Here is a 17,331-nt window from a genome sequence, read left to right as displayed (position 1 = left end):
CAAATCAACAAATCAGCTCCAACAGCGAACTCCAAAATCCTTTCACCTTCTCCATTTCTCACACCATATCCGTAACCCCCATGAACTCCCTCAAAACCATCCATACTCCTTCCCACATGTCCATTTAGGTCTCCTCCTACCACAACAACTTCCTCATCTTTCACGTTTTCCATCAGCTTCTCTATCGCACACCAGAACTTGCCCTTCTCTTCGTCGCTCCGACCAACCTGCGGAGCATATCCTGAGATGACGTTCACCAAGAGCTTTCCAATCATCATTTTCACCATCATCAACCTATCACTCACTCTATTCACACTCACCACACTGTCTACAAACTCCTCAGAAAACAGGACACCAACACCATTCACGCCCTCCAGGCACCCTTGCCACACAAACTTGTATTTCTGTCCCTGCCTACCCTTCACCATTCTCACACCACTTCCCTTCCATCTCGTCTCTTGCACACAACATATGTCCACTCTTCTTCTGAACAATACTTCCACCACTTCTCCTGATCTCCCGGTCATTGTCCCTACATTCCATGTCCCAAACCTCAGAAACCGATCTCCACTTCGGGCTGTACCCTGCCCATATGTAGTTGTAATTGTCATGGTTCTCTTTTTGAGGCAATGTTTTTAGGGCAGGATGCCCTTCCTGACGCCAACCCTCTTAGTCGTCTCTTACGACACGCAGGGATACGGTGCACCTATTCTAATCCAGGGTACACACTGGAAAACGTTTAAAACATGGAAATTCTGGGGGGGTGGGGGTGGGGGCATCACGGCTGCGGGGGCCCCGTCAGCACCACGCCATGGCGGCCCGGTCAGCACCACACCAAGTCGGCCCAGTCAGCACCACACCACGTCGGCCCGGTCAGCACCACACCACGTCGGCCCCGTCAGCACCACACCACGTCAGCCCAGTCAGCACCACACCACGTCGGCCCGGTCAGCACCACACCACGTCGGCCCGGTCAGCACCACACCACGTCGGCCCGGTCAACACCACACCACGTCGGCCCGGTCAGCACCACACCACATCAGCCCGGTCAGCACCACACCACGGCGGCCCGGTCAGCACCACACCACGGCGGCCCGGTCAGCACCACACCACGGCGGCCCGGTCAGCACCACACCACGGCGGCCCGGTCAGCACCACACCACGGCGGCCCGGTCAGCACCACACCACGTCGGCCCGGTCAGCACCACACCACGTCGGCCCGGTCAACACCACACCACAGCGGCCGGGTCAGCACCACACCACGTTGGCCCAATCAGCACCACACCACGTTGGCCCGGTCAGCACCACACCACGTTGGCCCGGTCAGCACCACACCACGTTGGCCCGGTCAGCACCACACCACGTTGGCCCGGTCAGCACCACACCACGTTTGCCCGGTCAGCACCACACCACGTTTGCCCGGTCAGCACCACACCACGTTGGCCCGGTCAGCACCACACCACGTTGGCCCGGTCAGCACCACACCACGTTGGCCCGGTCAGCACCACACCACGTTTGCCCGGTCAGCACCACACCACGTCGGCCCGGTCAGCCCAGAGCCTGGCGCGAAGTCTAAGGACATCAGCACGTCATCCGAAAACAGCTCCGGTTGGTGCGAACCACTCGGTCAATGGCGCGAACCAGGTCCAGACACGCCCTTGCTCGCTTGGCCTTGATGAAGGCCTCGCTGGGTGTTCTCCAAACAGGGGCAAAATCGCCCAAGCCGCGCTGGATTTCGGCAGCGGAAGCCTTGCTCGCTCGGCCCCGATGAAGGCCTCGCTGGGTGTTCTCCAAACAGGGGCAAAATCGCCCAAGCCGCGCTGGATTTCGGCAGCGGAAGCCTTGCTCGCTCGGCCCCGATGAAGGCCTCGCTGGGTGTTCTCCTAACAGGGGCAAAATCGCCCAAGCCACGCTGGATTTCGGCAGCGGAAGCCTCGCTCGCTCGGCCCCGATGAAGGCTTTGCTGGGTGTTCTCCAAACAGGGGCAGAATCGCCCAAGCCGCGCTGGATTTCGGCGGCGGAAAGCAGCCACGAAGCGACGATATTCGGTCGGGCTGTAATGCGAACACCACGGCGGCCCGGTCAGCACCACACCCTTGGAAAGGACTTCGATGCCCCAAATTCGCGCTCAAGATGGACGTGTTCTCTCCCACATGGATCGCCGGGGCCGAGGGGACTGCAGCAATCTGAACAGAACGTACCTCCGTCACTTGACGCGATTCCGCTCAAAAAACGATATACGAACAATATACAAACAATATACGAACAATATACAAACAATATACAAACAATATACAAACAATATACAAACAATATACAAACAATATACAAACAATATACAAACAATATACAAACAATATACAAACAAAATACAAACAATATACAAACAATATACAAACAAAATACAAACAAAATACAAACAAAATACAAACAAAATACAAACAATATACAAACAATATACAAACGATAAACAAACGATATACAAACGATATACAAACAAAATACAAACGATATACAAACGATATACAAACAATATACAAACAATATACAAACAATATACAAACAATATACGATTTCAAAAAGTTGTGCACTGGTTATGACAATATACAAACAATATACAAATATACTAAAAATATACAAACAATATACTAACAATATACAAATAATATACAAACAATATACAAATAATATACAAACGATATACAAACAATATACAAACAATATACAAACTATATACAAACTATATACAAACTATATACAAACTATATACAAACAATATACAAACAATATACAAACAATATGCAAACAATATGCAAACAATATACAATTTCAAAAAGTTGCGGACGGGTTATGACAAAACTTGGTGGACAAGTTGATAAGAACAAGCCAATTAGATTTGGTTTCAGGTCCACATCAAGATCTGGCCCATCAGTGGGATACAAAAACAAAGGGTTCAGCCTGGCAGAGGTGTGCGCTCTACTGAGTGCCGTTCTTGTTTCATATTGTGTGTTTAGGGAGCGAAAGAGTGAACCAATCAGAGCATGATGGACTTCAAAAGAGTGCAACATTTGATTAAAATTTCCATTAGGTAAACATTAAGTGAAGTATCATGAAGTAATCATTTCCGTGACGTGAAGTACGTCGTGTGAACGAAGAGGAAGTAGCATTGAGAAATAGACATATTGTGTAGCATAATGAGCCAAAGCTTTCCAACAATTAACCACAAACTAGCAGACCTTATGCCGTCCTAATAAATTACCCTACTGGCATCTAAATGAACTCTGTAGAATGGGAAGTTAGTTTAGATTACTCTGAAAAATAGAAACCGTTATCATTTCCACGGTGTCCTTGTCCTTCAAATGGCAAAAACAAATATGTAGATGTTTCAAATATTGTAATAGTAAACTTGTTGGCAAATACTATTGCGAAAAAAACAAAAACAAAGTGAATGATAAAACTAATTACATGGAGTGTGGCACAAATTTCACACAAACACTTGAACATTTGTTTTAAAAACCTCAGAGAAGCCGAGTAAACAAAGATAAAAAATGTTTAAAATGTCACCAATTCTTCTGCGTTGGGTGAAAGTTTTCTTTGAGACTGAATATATAAATAAATGACAAAACTAAAGAAACAAGTACAGATACATTCAAAGTACACCGCCCCCATGCCAAATAATTAAATATCCTACAGCGCGGCATTGCCGGGGCACCTCCGGCGCCCGGCAATACCGCAGTGCAGCTCATTGAGGCTGCATTGGGAGGGAGAGGTGTTCACTAATTGATTGATTAATTGTATAATTAAAATCAATAAAAGATTATCACAAAATATTTTCATAATCAATTGGCTAATAGCACAACTAAACCACTAGTGCTTCATCCGAAGATGTATCTTTTAGTAATTTAATTAAATAAGTCATTAATAAAAAAATAAATAATTAATTGATTAATCAATAAATAATTAATCGATTAATCAATAAATAATTAATTGATCAAATGATTAATCAATAAATCAAAAATATCCTTGATAGTCACATCACTTGGTCACTGTCATGCCCAAATATTAGCTTCTGAGCTCAAAAGGTGCCTGCGATATTGGCCAAATGAGAAAAAAAACAAAAAAAAAACACCTTTAGAGGCCATTTTTCCCCGCAAAGCAGGGGTTGGCCTTTTTCGGGAACCGTGGTTGTTGTTGTTTTTTGGTCCCCTTTTTGAAGCAATGTTTTACGGCCGGATGCCCTTCCTGACGCCAACCCTTTTTGTCGCCTTTTACGACAAACAGGGAATTACCAGTGAACTGGTACTCAATTAGCCGACCTCGGAAGGATGACAGGCTGAGTCAACCCCCCTGGCGTTAATTCAGCGATCGACCGGGATTCGAACCCAGGATCCTAGGATCCTAAAGCCGGCACTCTAGCCGCTAGCCCAACACCAGGGCCAAATGAGAAAGAAAATAAAAAAATTATTAATAATTAAAATAAATAAATAATAATCATTAAAAAATTAAATTATTAATCAATTCGGTCACAGAACACATAAACTACCACCATTTCATCAGAATCTGTAACTGAAAAAAAAAGAAGTTTTTAGTTATTAATCGAATAATTAAATAATTAATCAATGAATTGATTAATTGATTAATTAATAAATAAAAAATAGCCTTTGCAGCCAAATCACCTGGTAATTGGCATGTCCAAATCTCAGCTTCCGAACTCAAAAGGTGCCTGAGATAATGGCCAGAAGAGAAAGGAAATGTATAAGTACTTAATTAATCGCTAATAATTAAATAACTCCTCAATTAATTGATTAATCAAAAAAAAAAATACCGTTTTTGACAAAGGACTTGCTCACTATTGTGCCGAAATTTCAGCTTCCTAGCTCAAAGGATGGCTGAGATATCGCCCAGACAAACAAACAAACAAATAAACAAGAAAGCAAGAAAACAACCAGAGAGAAAACTGAGTACTCCCTTTCAGCGTGCGTCACTGCCGAGCCCCCTTTGGTGCTCGGCAAAGACGATTTGCAATGCCTGGAGATGGCATCGGAAAGGTGCGGTGTACAATATTTCGTGGAACCCACAAAAACTGAGAAAAACATAAAATGCAACAGCACTTCACCCTACATTCCAAGTTTATCTTCAAGATGAATCAAGGAAATGTTTCAGCTATTTTACAAATGGCAGGAAAGGCCACAAGATCCTCAGCCCGCAGAAGCAGCTGCAAAGCACAGGAATCAAAAGTCCGTATGAAACATATCCTGTTTCTCACCAAGTTTGTCGTACCTCGCTCAAACAACTGAGAATCAAAAAAAGGGTTCAAAAAAAGAGCTCAAACAATTGAGGGAAGAATGAGATTGAAGAGAGTATGGAAGGTGGTTCCACAGGTGGGGTAAAAAAAGAGGAATAAATGAGTGGAGGTGAGCACTGAGCAGTGGTTCTGGATTTATGCAGTTTCACTTGGAAGGGGTTGCTGTTGAAACGTGTGCATCCTGTAGATACCTGTGCGGGACAGAGCACGGAGAGGGCAGATGGTGCAAGATCAGAAACGAGGCAGAAGAAGGCAGAGACTACCAACCTGTCGGGGATGGTGAAGCGATAGGCCCATTGACCCAGCTTCAGAGAGGGATTCCAATGATCGTGAATTTAAAAATTATAGTATCTGCATCTGCATCCGAATCTTCATGAAAATCTAAAAAAAATCGTTCTCGTCACACACACAACATGTCCACAAAGTTTCATCCGAATCCATCCATAACTTTTTGAGATATCCCGTTCATAGACCAACAGAAAAAAAAAACAAGCGGGTGAAAACATAACCTCCAGTCCTCCACCCACCTTCGGTGGCAGAGGTAAAAAGAAATAAATCGACATTTAACCAAATACATATCAGAGGAAAAAATGGCTGCGGGTAGTTTTAAAAAAAGATCCTGCAACACTGTCTAAAATATTCATATTATAATTATACACCACCATTAAATACTGATCAGGTAAATTGATAATGTAGTTGTTGAAGGACTGTTGTGCGGCGTTCATTCCAAGTGCCTTTTTTTACACGAGTGATGTGCAGAACACCTGATTGCAAGTTTCCATGTAAGGTAATTACGTCATGCAATAATCACAACAATGTAGATACTGCCTTTAAATTTAACGAATTAAAGAATGCGGAAGCAGATTACAAAAAGGTTGTTCAAAGAAGAAAATAAGAAAGAAACCACAGAGCAAGGTTAGCCCGCTACCGCACCACATCTTCCTTCCTCTCGCTGCATATTTATCACCAAATTATTATTCATGGTAAAGAGGAAGCATGTCGGCAAGTCCAGAGTCACAAGATGTATTATTATTATGGGGTTGGCATAATAGCATGTCACCAGTATTACAGATCTAGAAAACCTTTAAAAAGAAGCAAAACATAAATGTGGAGAAATGCGCGATATGCCTCGAGGTGAATTCGTTGGTTGGAATCACATCACATGAATTTGTTGGGATCACAACTCAATCGAAATCACAAGTTATGTTTAAGAGAAACGTACACAAAGCAAACCTGCGCCCTCAGACGTGCATTCTGTGAGTATCCTGTGTCAGAATAGCGACCCATCTGCTTCAGCATGCTGTATACAGCATGATGCACAACAGTAATGACAAAAAAAGAGCAATCAGAGATTGCAGATCCTCGCAAGGACTTGTTTTGTGTGGTGCATTTTGTGTGCCAAATAAATGGAAGGATGTATGCATGAAATGAAAGGTCATCGATTTCAAATTAAATGTCTAAATGGTCTAGTGTAAATGTGTAAAGGTCAAAGGTCTAAAAAGTTTCAAAGGTTTCAAAAAGTTTCAGTATACAAAAAAAAAGAAAAAAAAAAAGGTCAAATGGTCTAATGGCCGAAAGGTCTGAGAAGGTCTGAAAGGGTCTAAAAGGGTCTAAAGGCAGACATAGAATTTAAGGTCGAATAGGGTCTAAAGGCAGACATGTAATTTAAGGTCCAAAGGGGACTAAAGTCTTTAAATGTCTAAAAAGGATATACAGATCAAATGGTCTACAGGGTATTAAAAGGTCTGAAAGGTGTGAAGGTCTAAAGGGTAGAAAGGGGTCCAAGGAAATTCGGAGTTTTTTTTTTTTTTTTTTTTTTTTTTAATACAAGATCGAGGCTCGTGAAAGAGCTAACATTAATCACACAAAAAGTCAAACCGACACATAAAACACAAAATAAGGGGAGCGGTAGACAAGATGGGGAGAGAGGGGGAAGGACACAAACACAACATTTGAGAGCAGGGACGTCGAGAGAACTGTGGGAGGGAGAGGGCTTGGCGGGAGGTGGGAGAGGTATAAAACATATGGACACTGCAAGGACTTCCAGGAAAGAAGTTGGAATTTCGAAAAAGTGGATCTGGGGTGAATTAGCGGTGGTAGAAAAGATCAAGGTTTTGGATGCTGGAAGATAAGAGATGGTGGTGAACAGCTGTTTTAAAGACCTGGAGGGAGGAGTGGGATTGAAGGGAGTGGGGGAGTTTGTTCCAGAGGCGGGAGAAAAGAGGAATGAAAGAGTGAAGGTGAATAGAGAATCTTGATTTTGGTAGTTTCACCATAAGAGGGTTGCTGGCAGATCTTGTGCGACCTGTAGGAATATTTGGGGGACAGAGCACAGAGAGAGCTGGGGGAGCAAGGCCAGAGAGGAGTCGGTAAAAGACAGAAAGACCACCAACCTGCCTGCGGTGAGTAAGTGAAAGGCCCTCGGAGTTAGCTTCATCGCAGGAGATTCCAATGATTGTGAAAGCTTTGGTTTCAACAGCGTGAAGACGAGCTAGGTGTGAGGCAGGAGCACCGGCCCAGATGGGGGAACAGTATTCCATTGAGCTGCGGATGAAAGCCTTGTATGTGGTGAGGAGCTCAGGTGTGCCAAGGAAGGACTTCGCACGACGGAGGATGCCCAGTCGGCGACTGGCTTTGGCGGCCAGCTTGGAGTTCTAAAGGGTCCAAATCAGATCGAAAGGGTCCAAGAGGATCGGAAGGGTCTAAGATGATCAAAAGGGTCGAAGAGGATCGAAAGGGTCTAAGAGGAACGAAACGTTCTCAGAGGTCAAAGGGTTTTTAAGGGTGAATCAGGGTCTATAGGGTCTTAAGGGTTTCCAAGGTCTTAAAAGTTGTTATGAGTCTAAAGGGTGTTGGGGGTTTATATGGTCTTAAGGGTCTACAGGATATTTGGGGTTTTAGGGGTCTTAATGGGCCTCATGGTTGTGAAGGTTCTCAGGGTCTGATGTAATTAATACAAATACTCACGTTTTGTGAGGACAAACAAACAAACGGACCTAAATGCAATACACTCTCCTGTGGTGAGGGTAATAATAATGAAATACAGTGTACGCATTCTCACATGCATGATGTACTGTATACAAAATAAATAAATAATTGGACACAACTTATGGAAATCACAACTCAATCGCACCTAGCATTAATCTTCAGGTACAGTAACCACCATCTTACACCAGATTTGGTGGTGGATTAGTTAGAATGTCCAGGAGGTCAGAGGTTCAAGTCAAACCAAAGAACAAAAATGGTACGTGCTACATACTTGATTGACGCTCAGAATTTTGTTCAAAAAAGATGGCCAGCACAGACAAACAACCACATGTTGGCAACCACAACATAAGCTTTGATGGGTCTAATGGTCTTATCCTGTGTTGAAGTTGCTTGTTAGGGAACTTGTATTATTGTAATCTAGCAAATGTCATTTTACGCCTCTACACCATTACATCTAAATCCGTATTGAAACCTATCAACTGTCACAGATGCTACTTCCTTCCCGGGAACACCATTGCATGCGGAACCAATTGTGTAAAATACCACTGCCTTGATTCTCTTCTAAATGCCTCAAATTGCGTTTTCCTGTCTACATTTCTTGGTACCATATGACAGCAGCAGGATGCGCATTCAAATAAAAAACGATTAAAAATAAATATATATAGTAAATAATAAAATGGGAGAGTTCAAACCAAGCATTTCGATTGAGCCATTGCCAAAACTAGTTTTGTTTTTTGGCCAGTTTCCTGGTTGATTGAAAGTACTCAGAAGCATTACCTCACCAACCCAAACAAATAGACAGGTGGACATTATCCAGAAATATATCAGCAAGCACATTGGAGGGTTTTAGACACAAAACATAAAACAAGAAAGAGCAACCAGAGACATGACAGACCCTCGTCAGGACGTGTTTGTGACGTGTATTTTGTTGGGTGTTTTTGTACATTCTTTCATTATTTTGTACAACCCCACTTTCATCAGACACGCGTGACACATTACGTCCTCTTTATTAAACTGGATTCTGTATAGCATTTTGAATATTTATTTTTAAATGAGGCTGTCCTCGGGGTCTTTTGAACTCCAACGGAGTGCATGAATGAAAACTGGGTGTTTGGGTGTGTTGAAACACCAATTTTGAAGATAATTCATGCTACAATTTACACCAATACTGGAAAGTAGCCGAAATCCGTGGAACATCCACGGAAGGGAGGATGTGGTGTATGGATAGAGTGTACCATTATGGATGGCATAGGGGATTTGCTTGTCCGAGTAAGAGTTAGGTAGAAAGATGAGAATGAAGAGTGGACATATGAACAACGATCGACGACACCGGCACAAATGCATGCTCTGGATTGTCCACTCAGCGGACGGCTTGCTTCGCCTTCGCCCAGCAGATGCCAATACGATGGCGTCGTAAGATGGCGTGGTATCGGCAGTTAATCGGATGCTTTTGGGCCCCAACGTCGGCTAATTCAGATTTTTCGAGTATGGCTGTACGTGATAAACAAAGAGCGCGGTTCGTAGATCGTAAATCCATGAGTGCCGTGGGCATCGGGTCACTGGGTGCAGCGTAAAAGGGATAACAAAGTCGAGTCCTTACGCTATTATTATAGAAATGGGCATACCTTTGATCAGCCTGCGTTCCGCTCGCTCAGCTCGGGGTCTTAATTCCACCATTTGTTTATCTTAAAACATCTCCAGCTTAAAAATTGCCTCGTATCAGAACATGTTGGTTTCTGTACAATAAAGCTTCATACCTACAAATCTCTGTATTCCTGTATACATCGCAATGCTTGAAACGCCAGTGTTTGTACTTTATTTAATTTCCACACACATTTTACATCTAATATGCAATAAGCTCGAGAATCTCTTCACAAAAATTTTAACGGCAGAATTGACCTTAGCAGCAGTTCCAACTCCTAAACAAAGAAGTGTTAATCTATCTATAATTCCAGTAATCTCTGTGTGTTTGTTTGTCTGTGACCGCTGTTTCTCGACAACCACGGGTCCGATATACTTTAAACTTGCCAGGTATATTGCTGGGGACCTGAGGATGTGCCTTTTCAAGGTTTCATATTAATCGGAGAAGTAGTTACCGAGCTATGTCCAAAAAACGATTCAACCAATCAGAGAGCAGCGAGCTATCACGTGTGCCGAACGTGGCGAACAGACTCTGCCTCGGACGGCACATTTGAGAGCGTATTCATTTATTTCCCGTTGGCAAACTATGTTGCCGCTATGTTGGCGTTAAACTATGTTTTAAAACGAATTAAAACTAATTTGCGATTCTTTCGCTTTCCTGCGCGTTTGTGCACGCTATGGCGATTTCTTTACCAAACTCCGCAAGCCGTTCGCTTTGGACCAAACCATTTCATGTAAATAGAGGGGGGGGGGGGGGGGGGATTGTCACCGTACTCGCAAGCCGTTCGCTTTGGACCAAACCATTTCATGTAAATAGAGGGGGGGGGGGATTGTCACCGTACTCGCAAGCCGTTCGCTTTGGACCAAACCATTTCATGTAAATAGAGGGGGGGGATTGTCACCGTACTCGCAAGCCGTTCGCTTTGGCTTTGCGAATGGACCAAACCATTTCATGTAAATAGAGGGGGGGGATATAATTTTAGATATATATATAGTACGGGCATGCCCTAGTTTCTCCAATTCGAACAATGTTGGACACTCCGGGCATCTCAACAATTTTGTTGGAGGTGCATGCTTGAGTGCTTAAGCCGCTTGGCGAGCGCTCTACAAGCAGCTTGGTAATGGAACACCCCACTGTTCACCCTTCTCTTACCTTTCATTTGCTTTATTTATCTTTTGCCTTTGATGATTATACATGACTGATGCTCAACTTTGTGTGGTAGTCTTATGTCCGTCAAGAGTTAGGGCCCGTTTCACTTAACCTGTTTCCCGATTCAAAGTGCGGATTTTACCTAACCATTAAAAAAAGGGGGAGTTGGTGATTGTACCATTACAAAAAAAGGAGATGCTTATAAAATCTCAAATACTGTACTGTACAACAGTATTATTCTCAAAATAAAAATTGTATATTCCCCTGGGGTGGCAGGAAGGAGTGGGGTGGGGTGGGAGTTCTTTTGCACCTGTTAAGTTTGCCAAACCCTCATTTTATGGCACTGCATTCTCTTCCCCTTCTCTCATGCTGCCTTTGTTTCCACTCCACTCCACTCTACCTCTTCCTCTTCTTCACCTCTTCCTCTCTTCCGCCCTTCTCTCTCTTCCCACCGCTCCTATTTCCTGCCCCCATCTCTCTCTCCTCCCTCCTCCCTCCTCCTCTCTCTCTCTCCCTCCCCCCTCTCTTCATAACCCGGCAACGCCGGATACCTTTGCTAGTAAAATAATAATATTGCTAACTTTTAATCAAAATAGATGAGCTAATAACCACCAAGAGGTAAAAGCAAAGGTTCAAATCAATCTATTTCCAATCGGTGCAATCGTGACATTATTCAAATATAGAATCCTGAGAATTACAGAACTTTTACCGAGAAGCGAAATCTCAAAGCAAAGGCAAGAATATCCTTCCCGAATCACCAGAGACATCCTTCATAAATCAACACAATGGCATGTACAGCTGGAGATCTTGGAACAAGTAAAATGTACCCAAATATAACCAGGTGGCGCATCTCTCCTATATAAAAGGAAGGAAATACGGAGAGCATGAAAGACGGAGAGCATGAAAGACGGACAACACCCCTCTCCCTCTCCTGCTGCTGCTGCTACTCCCCTCTCCCTCTCCTGTTTTTGTCTTTTTTTTTGGTCTTTTTTTGTCTTCTTTTTTTGTCTTCTTTGTTTGTCTTCTTTGTTTGTCTTCTTTTTCTCTCTTCTTTTTCTCTCTATTCTCTCTCTCTCTTTCTCTCCTGCTGCTCCCCTCCTCTCCTCTCCTCCTGCTCCCCTCTTCATCTCAATCTCCTCCTCCTGGTCCCCTCTCCATCTCCTCCTCCTGCTCACCTCTCCATCTCCATCTCCTCCTCCTCCTGCTGCTCCCCTCTCCATCTCCTCCTCCTGCTCCCCTCTCCATCTCCTCCTCCTGCTCCCCTCTCCATCTCCTCCTCCTGCTCCCCTCTCCATCTCCTCCTCCCCTTTCCATCTTCTCCTCCTGCTCCTCTCTCCATCTCCTCCTCCTGCTCCCCTCTCCAACTCCTCCTCCTGCTCCCCTCTCTATCTCTATCTCTATCTCCTAGGAGCGCGCACAATGGCACGAGGTAAAAAGGCATGCGACCATGGCAGAGCGCGGAGGCGCTTGTTGAGCGTAACTTGAAAAGGTGAGAGATGGGACGAGAAGAGGAGCTATGCGGAAAGCACCAGAAAATGTGGTGGCACAAGGAACAACAGGCCGGGAAGTGGGCGGGGGAGGTGGGAGAAGCACAGGGTGTGTGGGCGAGGATGTGGGGCATGCCATGGGGAGGGGAGGGGAGGGGAGGGGTGTGGGTGAAGCACAGCACAACACGGGAAGGGGAGGTGTGGGGTGACACGCGGAACGGAAAGGGGAGGGGAGGTGTGTGGGTGACGCGCGGCACGGCAAGGGGAGGGGCGGCATGTGGGTGACGCGCGGCATGGCATGGGGAGGTGTGGGGGCCGACGCACAGCACTGCACGGGGAGGGGTGGGGTGGGGACTGACGCACAGCACTGCACGGGGAGGAGTGGGGGCTGACGCACGGCACGGCACGGGAAGCGGTGGGGGCTGATGTGCAGCACAGCACAGGTAGCGGTGGGGGCTGATGTGCAGCACAGCACGGGTAGCTGTGGGGGCTGATGTGCAGCACAGAACGGGTAGCGGTGGGGGCTGATGTGCGGCACAGCACAGAGAGCAGTGGGGGCTGATGAGCGGCACGGGGATGGGTAGAGTCTGACGCGCGGCATGGCACGGGGAGTGGTGGGGGCTGACGAGTGACACAGCATGGGGAGCGGTAAGGGTGGAGGGTGATGCGCAGCATGGCACGGTGAGAGATGGGGGTGACGCACTGCACAGCATAGGGAGGGGTGGGCCGTTCGGTGGTGATGCGCTACACGGCACGGGAAGCGGTGGGGGCTGATGTGCAGCACGGCACGGGGAGCGGTGGGGGTGATGCACGACACGGGGAGCGGTGAGGGCTGACGCACAGCACCGCATGGGGAGCGGTGGGGATGATGAGCAACACGGGGAGGAGGGGGAGGGGGGGAGGGGGCAGGGGGAGGGGGAGAGGAGCGGAGGGGGAGGGGAGGGGCAAGAGGCAGGGGCAGGGGGAGGGGGAGGAGGCAGGGGCAGGGGGAGGGGGAGGAGGCAGGGGGAGGGGTCACAGATGGCGAAAAGAAAGGTCGGGGTGATGCGCGGCACGTCAAGGGGAGGAAACCTGACGGACAGTACTGGGAAGGGGTGGCGCGGGGGGCACCACCTTGGAGACACAGCACCGTAAATATGTTATGAATGTCCGCTTGTCCACTTGTCATAAAATAGACATGTCCATCGACAAACTACGTTCCTGTGCAGTCTGTACTTATGTAATTGTAAGTACTTAGCACAGGCGTGATGGGCCATACGGCCATTTCCTGTGCTTTGTTAATATAACTGGGTAAATATACATTTTTAGTTTCAGCGATTGTCCATTCACATTGGCACAATTACGATTTTTTAAAACGTTTTGACAGGCTTTGTGTACATTCATGACGAATCATTCAACCAACGCCTTACCTGTTCCATCACGTCGATGCTCGAAACCCACCACAGCAAAGTAATCCACAAGCCGAGCCATCCCAGCCGGCTTTCTTCGATAAACTGCTCACCCTTCGGCCATAACGAGCAGTGCTTCGCGCATGCGCATTGAACACACGTAGGGGGCGGGTACATTTGGACTTCATGGCCCCTTTCGTCAGGCAACGGCGCAACGCCAATCGCACTGATGGGAAATACACTACTCGATCCACTACCATTTTTTTGAAGCACAATAAAAAAAAAACAATTTAAGCACAATACTTAATACTGTCAATGCCTTTATAAACCTCGAATAAAACTAACACTATTACAGCGCAAAAGGTATCGAATGGGAATGGGGGATGCGGGAAGAAACGTCGTTGGAATATGATCAATAGGCTACAAATATGGTAATTAAAAAGTTATGACAGCATAATTTTGAACAACATTCCTGATTCAGAGGATTTTTCCCACATCAACACACGACATTGATCCATCGTTTTTATTGAAGAATAGAATGGCTGTGCGTGTGGCCGAGCTCGGACATGGCGCATTCCTATTCCTGTGTTATAATCCATTCGTCGTCCCGTACTTTTGTCAGTGTGTTGGCCTTTGTGACGTTCGTCCGGGATCATCCCCTCCTCTTTTCTTTTCCCAAATGTAGCCACTCCAGACACTTCCCTGTTCCCTTCCGGGTTCCCCACCGTGCGTGCGTACGTAATAAATAGAGAGCCCGAACAACCGCAATAAAAGGCGCTATTTAATTTTTTTTAATACGTGTGGAGACTTTCAGAGGTGCAGATTTTAACCTGTGCAGCTGTACCTGCTCCTGAAAAAAAAAAATGGGAATGATATTCGGAATGAATAAGAATGAATAATACGTGTGAATAAAATTTACCGTTGTCTGAGTCTGAGACTGAGTGTCTTTCACTCATTCCATTAGAAATCAATGGCTTCACAAAATGTATGGCTTTGATCGGGCGATTCAGCGACCGCTGTGCATTTTCACCGCACAATCGCCAAAAGTACAATTGAAACCACGATCGGAACGGAAGTTAATGAAGGAAACAAAAGGTGAATTCCATCGCTTCGGACAAACCGCAGCGCGCCCGTACTAATGCGCGCTGGAATGTAGTTTCCGGTGCGAGCAGCGCGTGTCGTCACCGGCCGGTCCCGCTCGAGCGCGTGTGGCGCCTTGGCAACGGTCTCGAGGTCGTGAGTGAAGGAACCTAACTTCATGTGCACGTCCGCCACGGCGAGCTAGGCCTCGGCGCTTTGGGCGGCCCTGGTCGGCCCAGGTCGGCCGGGCTTCGGGGAGACCTGCCCGGCCTGTGTCTCGTCGTTCGGCCTTATGTGGGACGAGAATGGAAAGGATGGATGTTCATCGGGAGTCTCCGCACGACCACCGGTTAGTTCGTTATTTATCGCAACTCCGGCGTCCTTCCGTGCCCTTGGTCTTCGCGTCGGCATCACCGAGTGTTTGCGTGAACCGGAGCGACCGACGGACGACCTGTTTGGGTGTTTTTTAAATGGAGTTTATCGCGAATCTGCACCTCCAAAGAGCCACGGTCGGGCGGGAAACACACACACACACACACACACACACACACACACACACACACACACACACACACACACACACACACACACACACACACACACACACACACACCTGCACACACACACACCTGCACACGCACACACACCTGCACACACACGCGCGCACACACACACACACCTGCTCCCCCTCTCATGCCATATTTTGGGTAAATTGCCGGCACGGAGGACAACACCTGGAGCCCATTGAATCATTGATTCAGGGAGGATTTATTCTCTTCTCTTCATGAATAGCGATCATTTGGGGAAAACCATCGTTGACGTAACTTTGATGGCAAGTTTTCATTTATTTGCGCCTTTTTCGTTTCGATTCGTTGACGTTTGCGAGCGCGTGTCCTCCTGGTGTCCCGCTTTTATGACGTCACGTGCACACTTCTCCCAAACTCCTCCAATTCCGCAATTGATGTAAACCGGAAATGTAGGTGCAGCTGCTTCAGGTCGATATTTTTGTTGCTCAAGGTCGTTACATCAGGCGCTGCTAACACAGCGAGTTTCGTTTATTTTAGCCTCGTTCGACATCGTGAATTGTGACTTTTTAAAAGTTGTAATAACCTTGTTATTCAGCCGAAGGTTGGTACGAAGCAGAGGTGTGCAAGTGACCCCGTGTGCACCAAGAGTTGTTAGGGTGATGTGGGTACCTCTGTTTCGTCACCGCCCCTCCCTCTCCCCCCCCCTCCCCCCCCCCCCCCACTGCTGTCTCCGAAACCTTCGCCGTCTGCCACCCCTCCCCCTCCCCCGGCCGTCTGCCACCCTCCCCCTCCCCGGCCGTCTGCCACCCCCCCCCCCGGCCGTCTGCCACCCTCCCCCCCCGGCCGTCTGCCACCCTCCCCCCCCCGGCCGTCTGCCACCCTCCCCCCCCCGGCCGTCTCCCACCCTCCCCCCCGGCCGTCTCCCACCCCCCCCCCGGCCGTCTCCCACCCTCCCCCCCCCGGCCGTCTGCCACCCTCCCCCCCCCGGCCGTCTGCCACCCTCCCCCCCCGGCCGTCTCCCACCCTCCCCCCCGGCCGTCTCCCACCCCCCCCCGGCCGTCTCCCACCCTCCCCCCCCGGCCGTCACCCACCCTCCCCCTCCCCGGCCGTCTCCCACCCTCCCCCTCCCCGGCCGTCTCCCACCCTCCCCCTCCCCGGCCGTCTCCCGCCCTCCCCCTCCCCGGCCGTCTCCCGCCCTCCCCCTTCCCGGCCGTCTCCCGCCCTCCCCCCTCCCCGGCCGTCTCCCGCCCTCCCCCTCCCCGGCCGTCTCCCGCCCTCCCCCTCCCCGGCCGTCTCCCGCCCTCCCCCTCCCCGGCCGTCTCCCGCCCTCCCCCTCCCCGGCCGTCTCCCGCCCTCCCCCTCCCCGGCCGTCTCCCGCCCTCCCCCTCCCCGGCCGTCTCCCGCCCTCCCCCTCCCCGGCCGTCTCCCGCCCTCCCCCTCCCCGGCCGTCTCCCGCCCTCCCCCCTCCCCGGCCGTCTCCCGCCTTCCCCCTCCCCCGGCCGTCTCCCGCCCTCCCCCTTCCCGGCCGTCTCCCGCCCTCCCCCTCCCCGGACGGCCTCTGACCCTCCCCACCGTCTCCCACCCCCCCTCCGTCTCCTACCCCCCTCTCCGTCTCCCACCCCCTCTCCGTCTCCCACCTCCCTCTCCGTCTCCCTCTCCGTCTCCCACCCCCCTCTCCGTCTCCCACCCCCCTCTCCGTCTCCCACCCCCCCTCTCCGTCTCCCACCCCCCTCTCCGTCTCCCACCCCCCTCTCCGTCTCCCACC

The 17,331-nt window shown here is 48.4% G+C and overlaps 2 protein-coding genes across 3 annotated transcripts in view; one reads left to right on the top strand and one right to left on the bottom strand.

Annotated features, from left to right (window-relative positions):
• LOC137432281 (myotubularin-related protein 5) overlaps positions 1-14,111 on the bottom strand; it is a 128,969-nt gene extending 114,858 nt beyond the window's left edge. The window contains exon 1 of the mRNA XM_068124082.2: positions 13,981-14,111. Within this exon, the coding sequence (XP_067980183.2) occupies positions 13,981-14,041 (61 nt within the window). The 5' untranslated portion in view covers positions 14,042-14,111. The remainder of the gene's footprint in view (positions 1-13,980) is intronic.
• Positions 14,112-15,047: 936 nt separating this feature from the next.
• LOC137432278 (uncharacterized) overlaps positions 15,048-17,331 on the top strand; it is a 21,828-nt gene continuing 19,544 nt past the window's right edge. The window contains exon 1 of one of the 2 annotated variants that reach the window (XM_068124075.2): positions 15,048-15,388. In XM_068124075.2, the coding sequence (XP_067980176.1) occupies positions 15,332-15,388 (57 nt within the window). In that variant the 5' untranslated portion in view covers positions 15,048-15,331. Of the gene's footprint in view, positions 15,389-16,175; positions 16,228-17,331 lie in introns of those variants that run through there. The other variant, XM_068124076.2, reaches the window with a different exon arrangement.

Source organism: Myxine glutinosa, chromosome 8 (assembly GCF_964187855.1).
Source record: "Myxine glutinosa chromosome 8, kmMyxGlut1.1, whole genome shotgun sequence".
Lineage (NCBI taxonomy): Eukaryota > Metazoa > Chordata > Myxini > Myxiniformes > Myxinidae > Myxine > Myxine glutinosa.
This window is presented reverse-complemented; position numbering and strand designations above follow the sequence as displayed.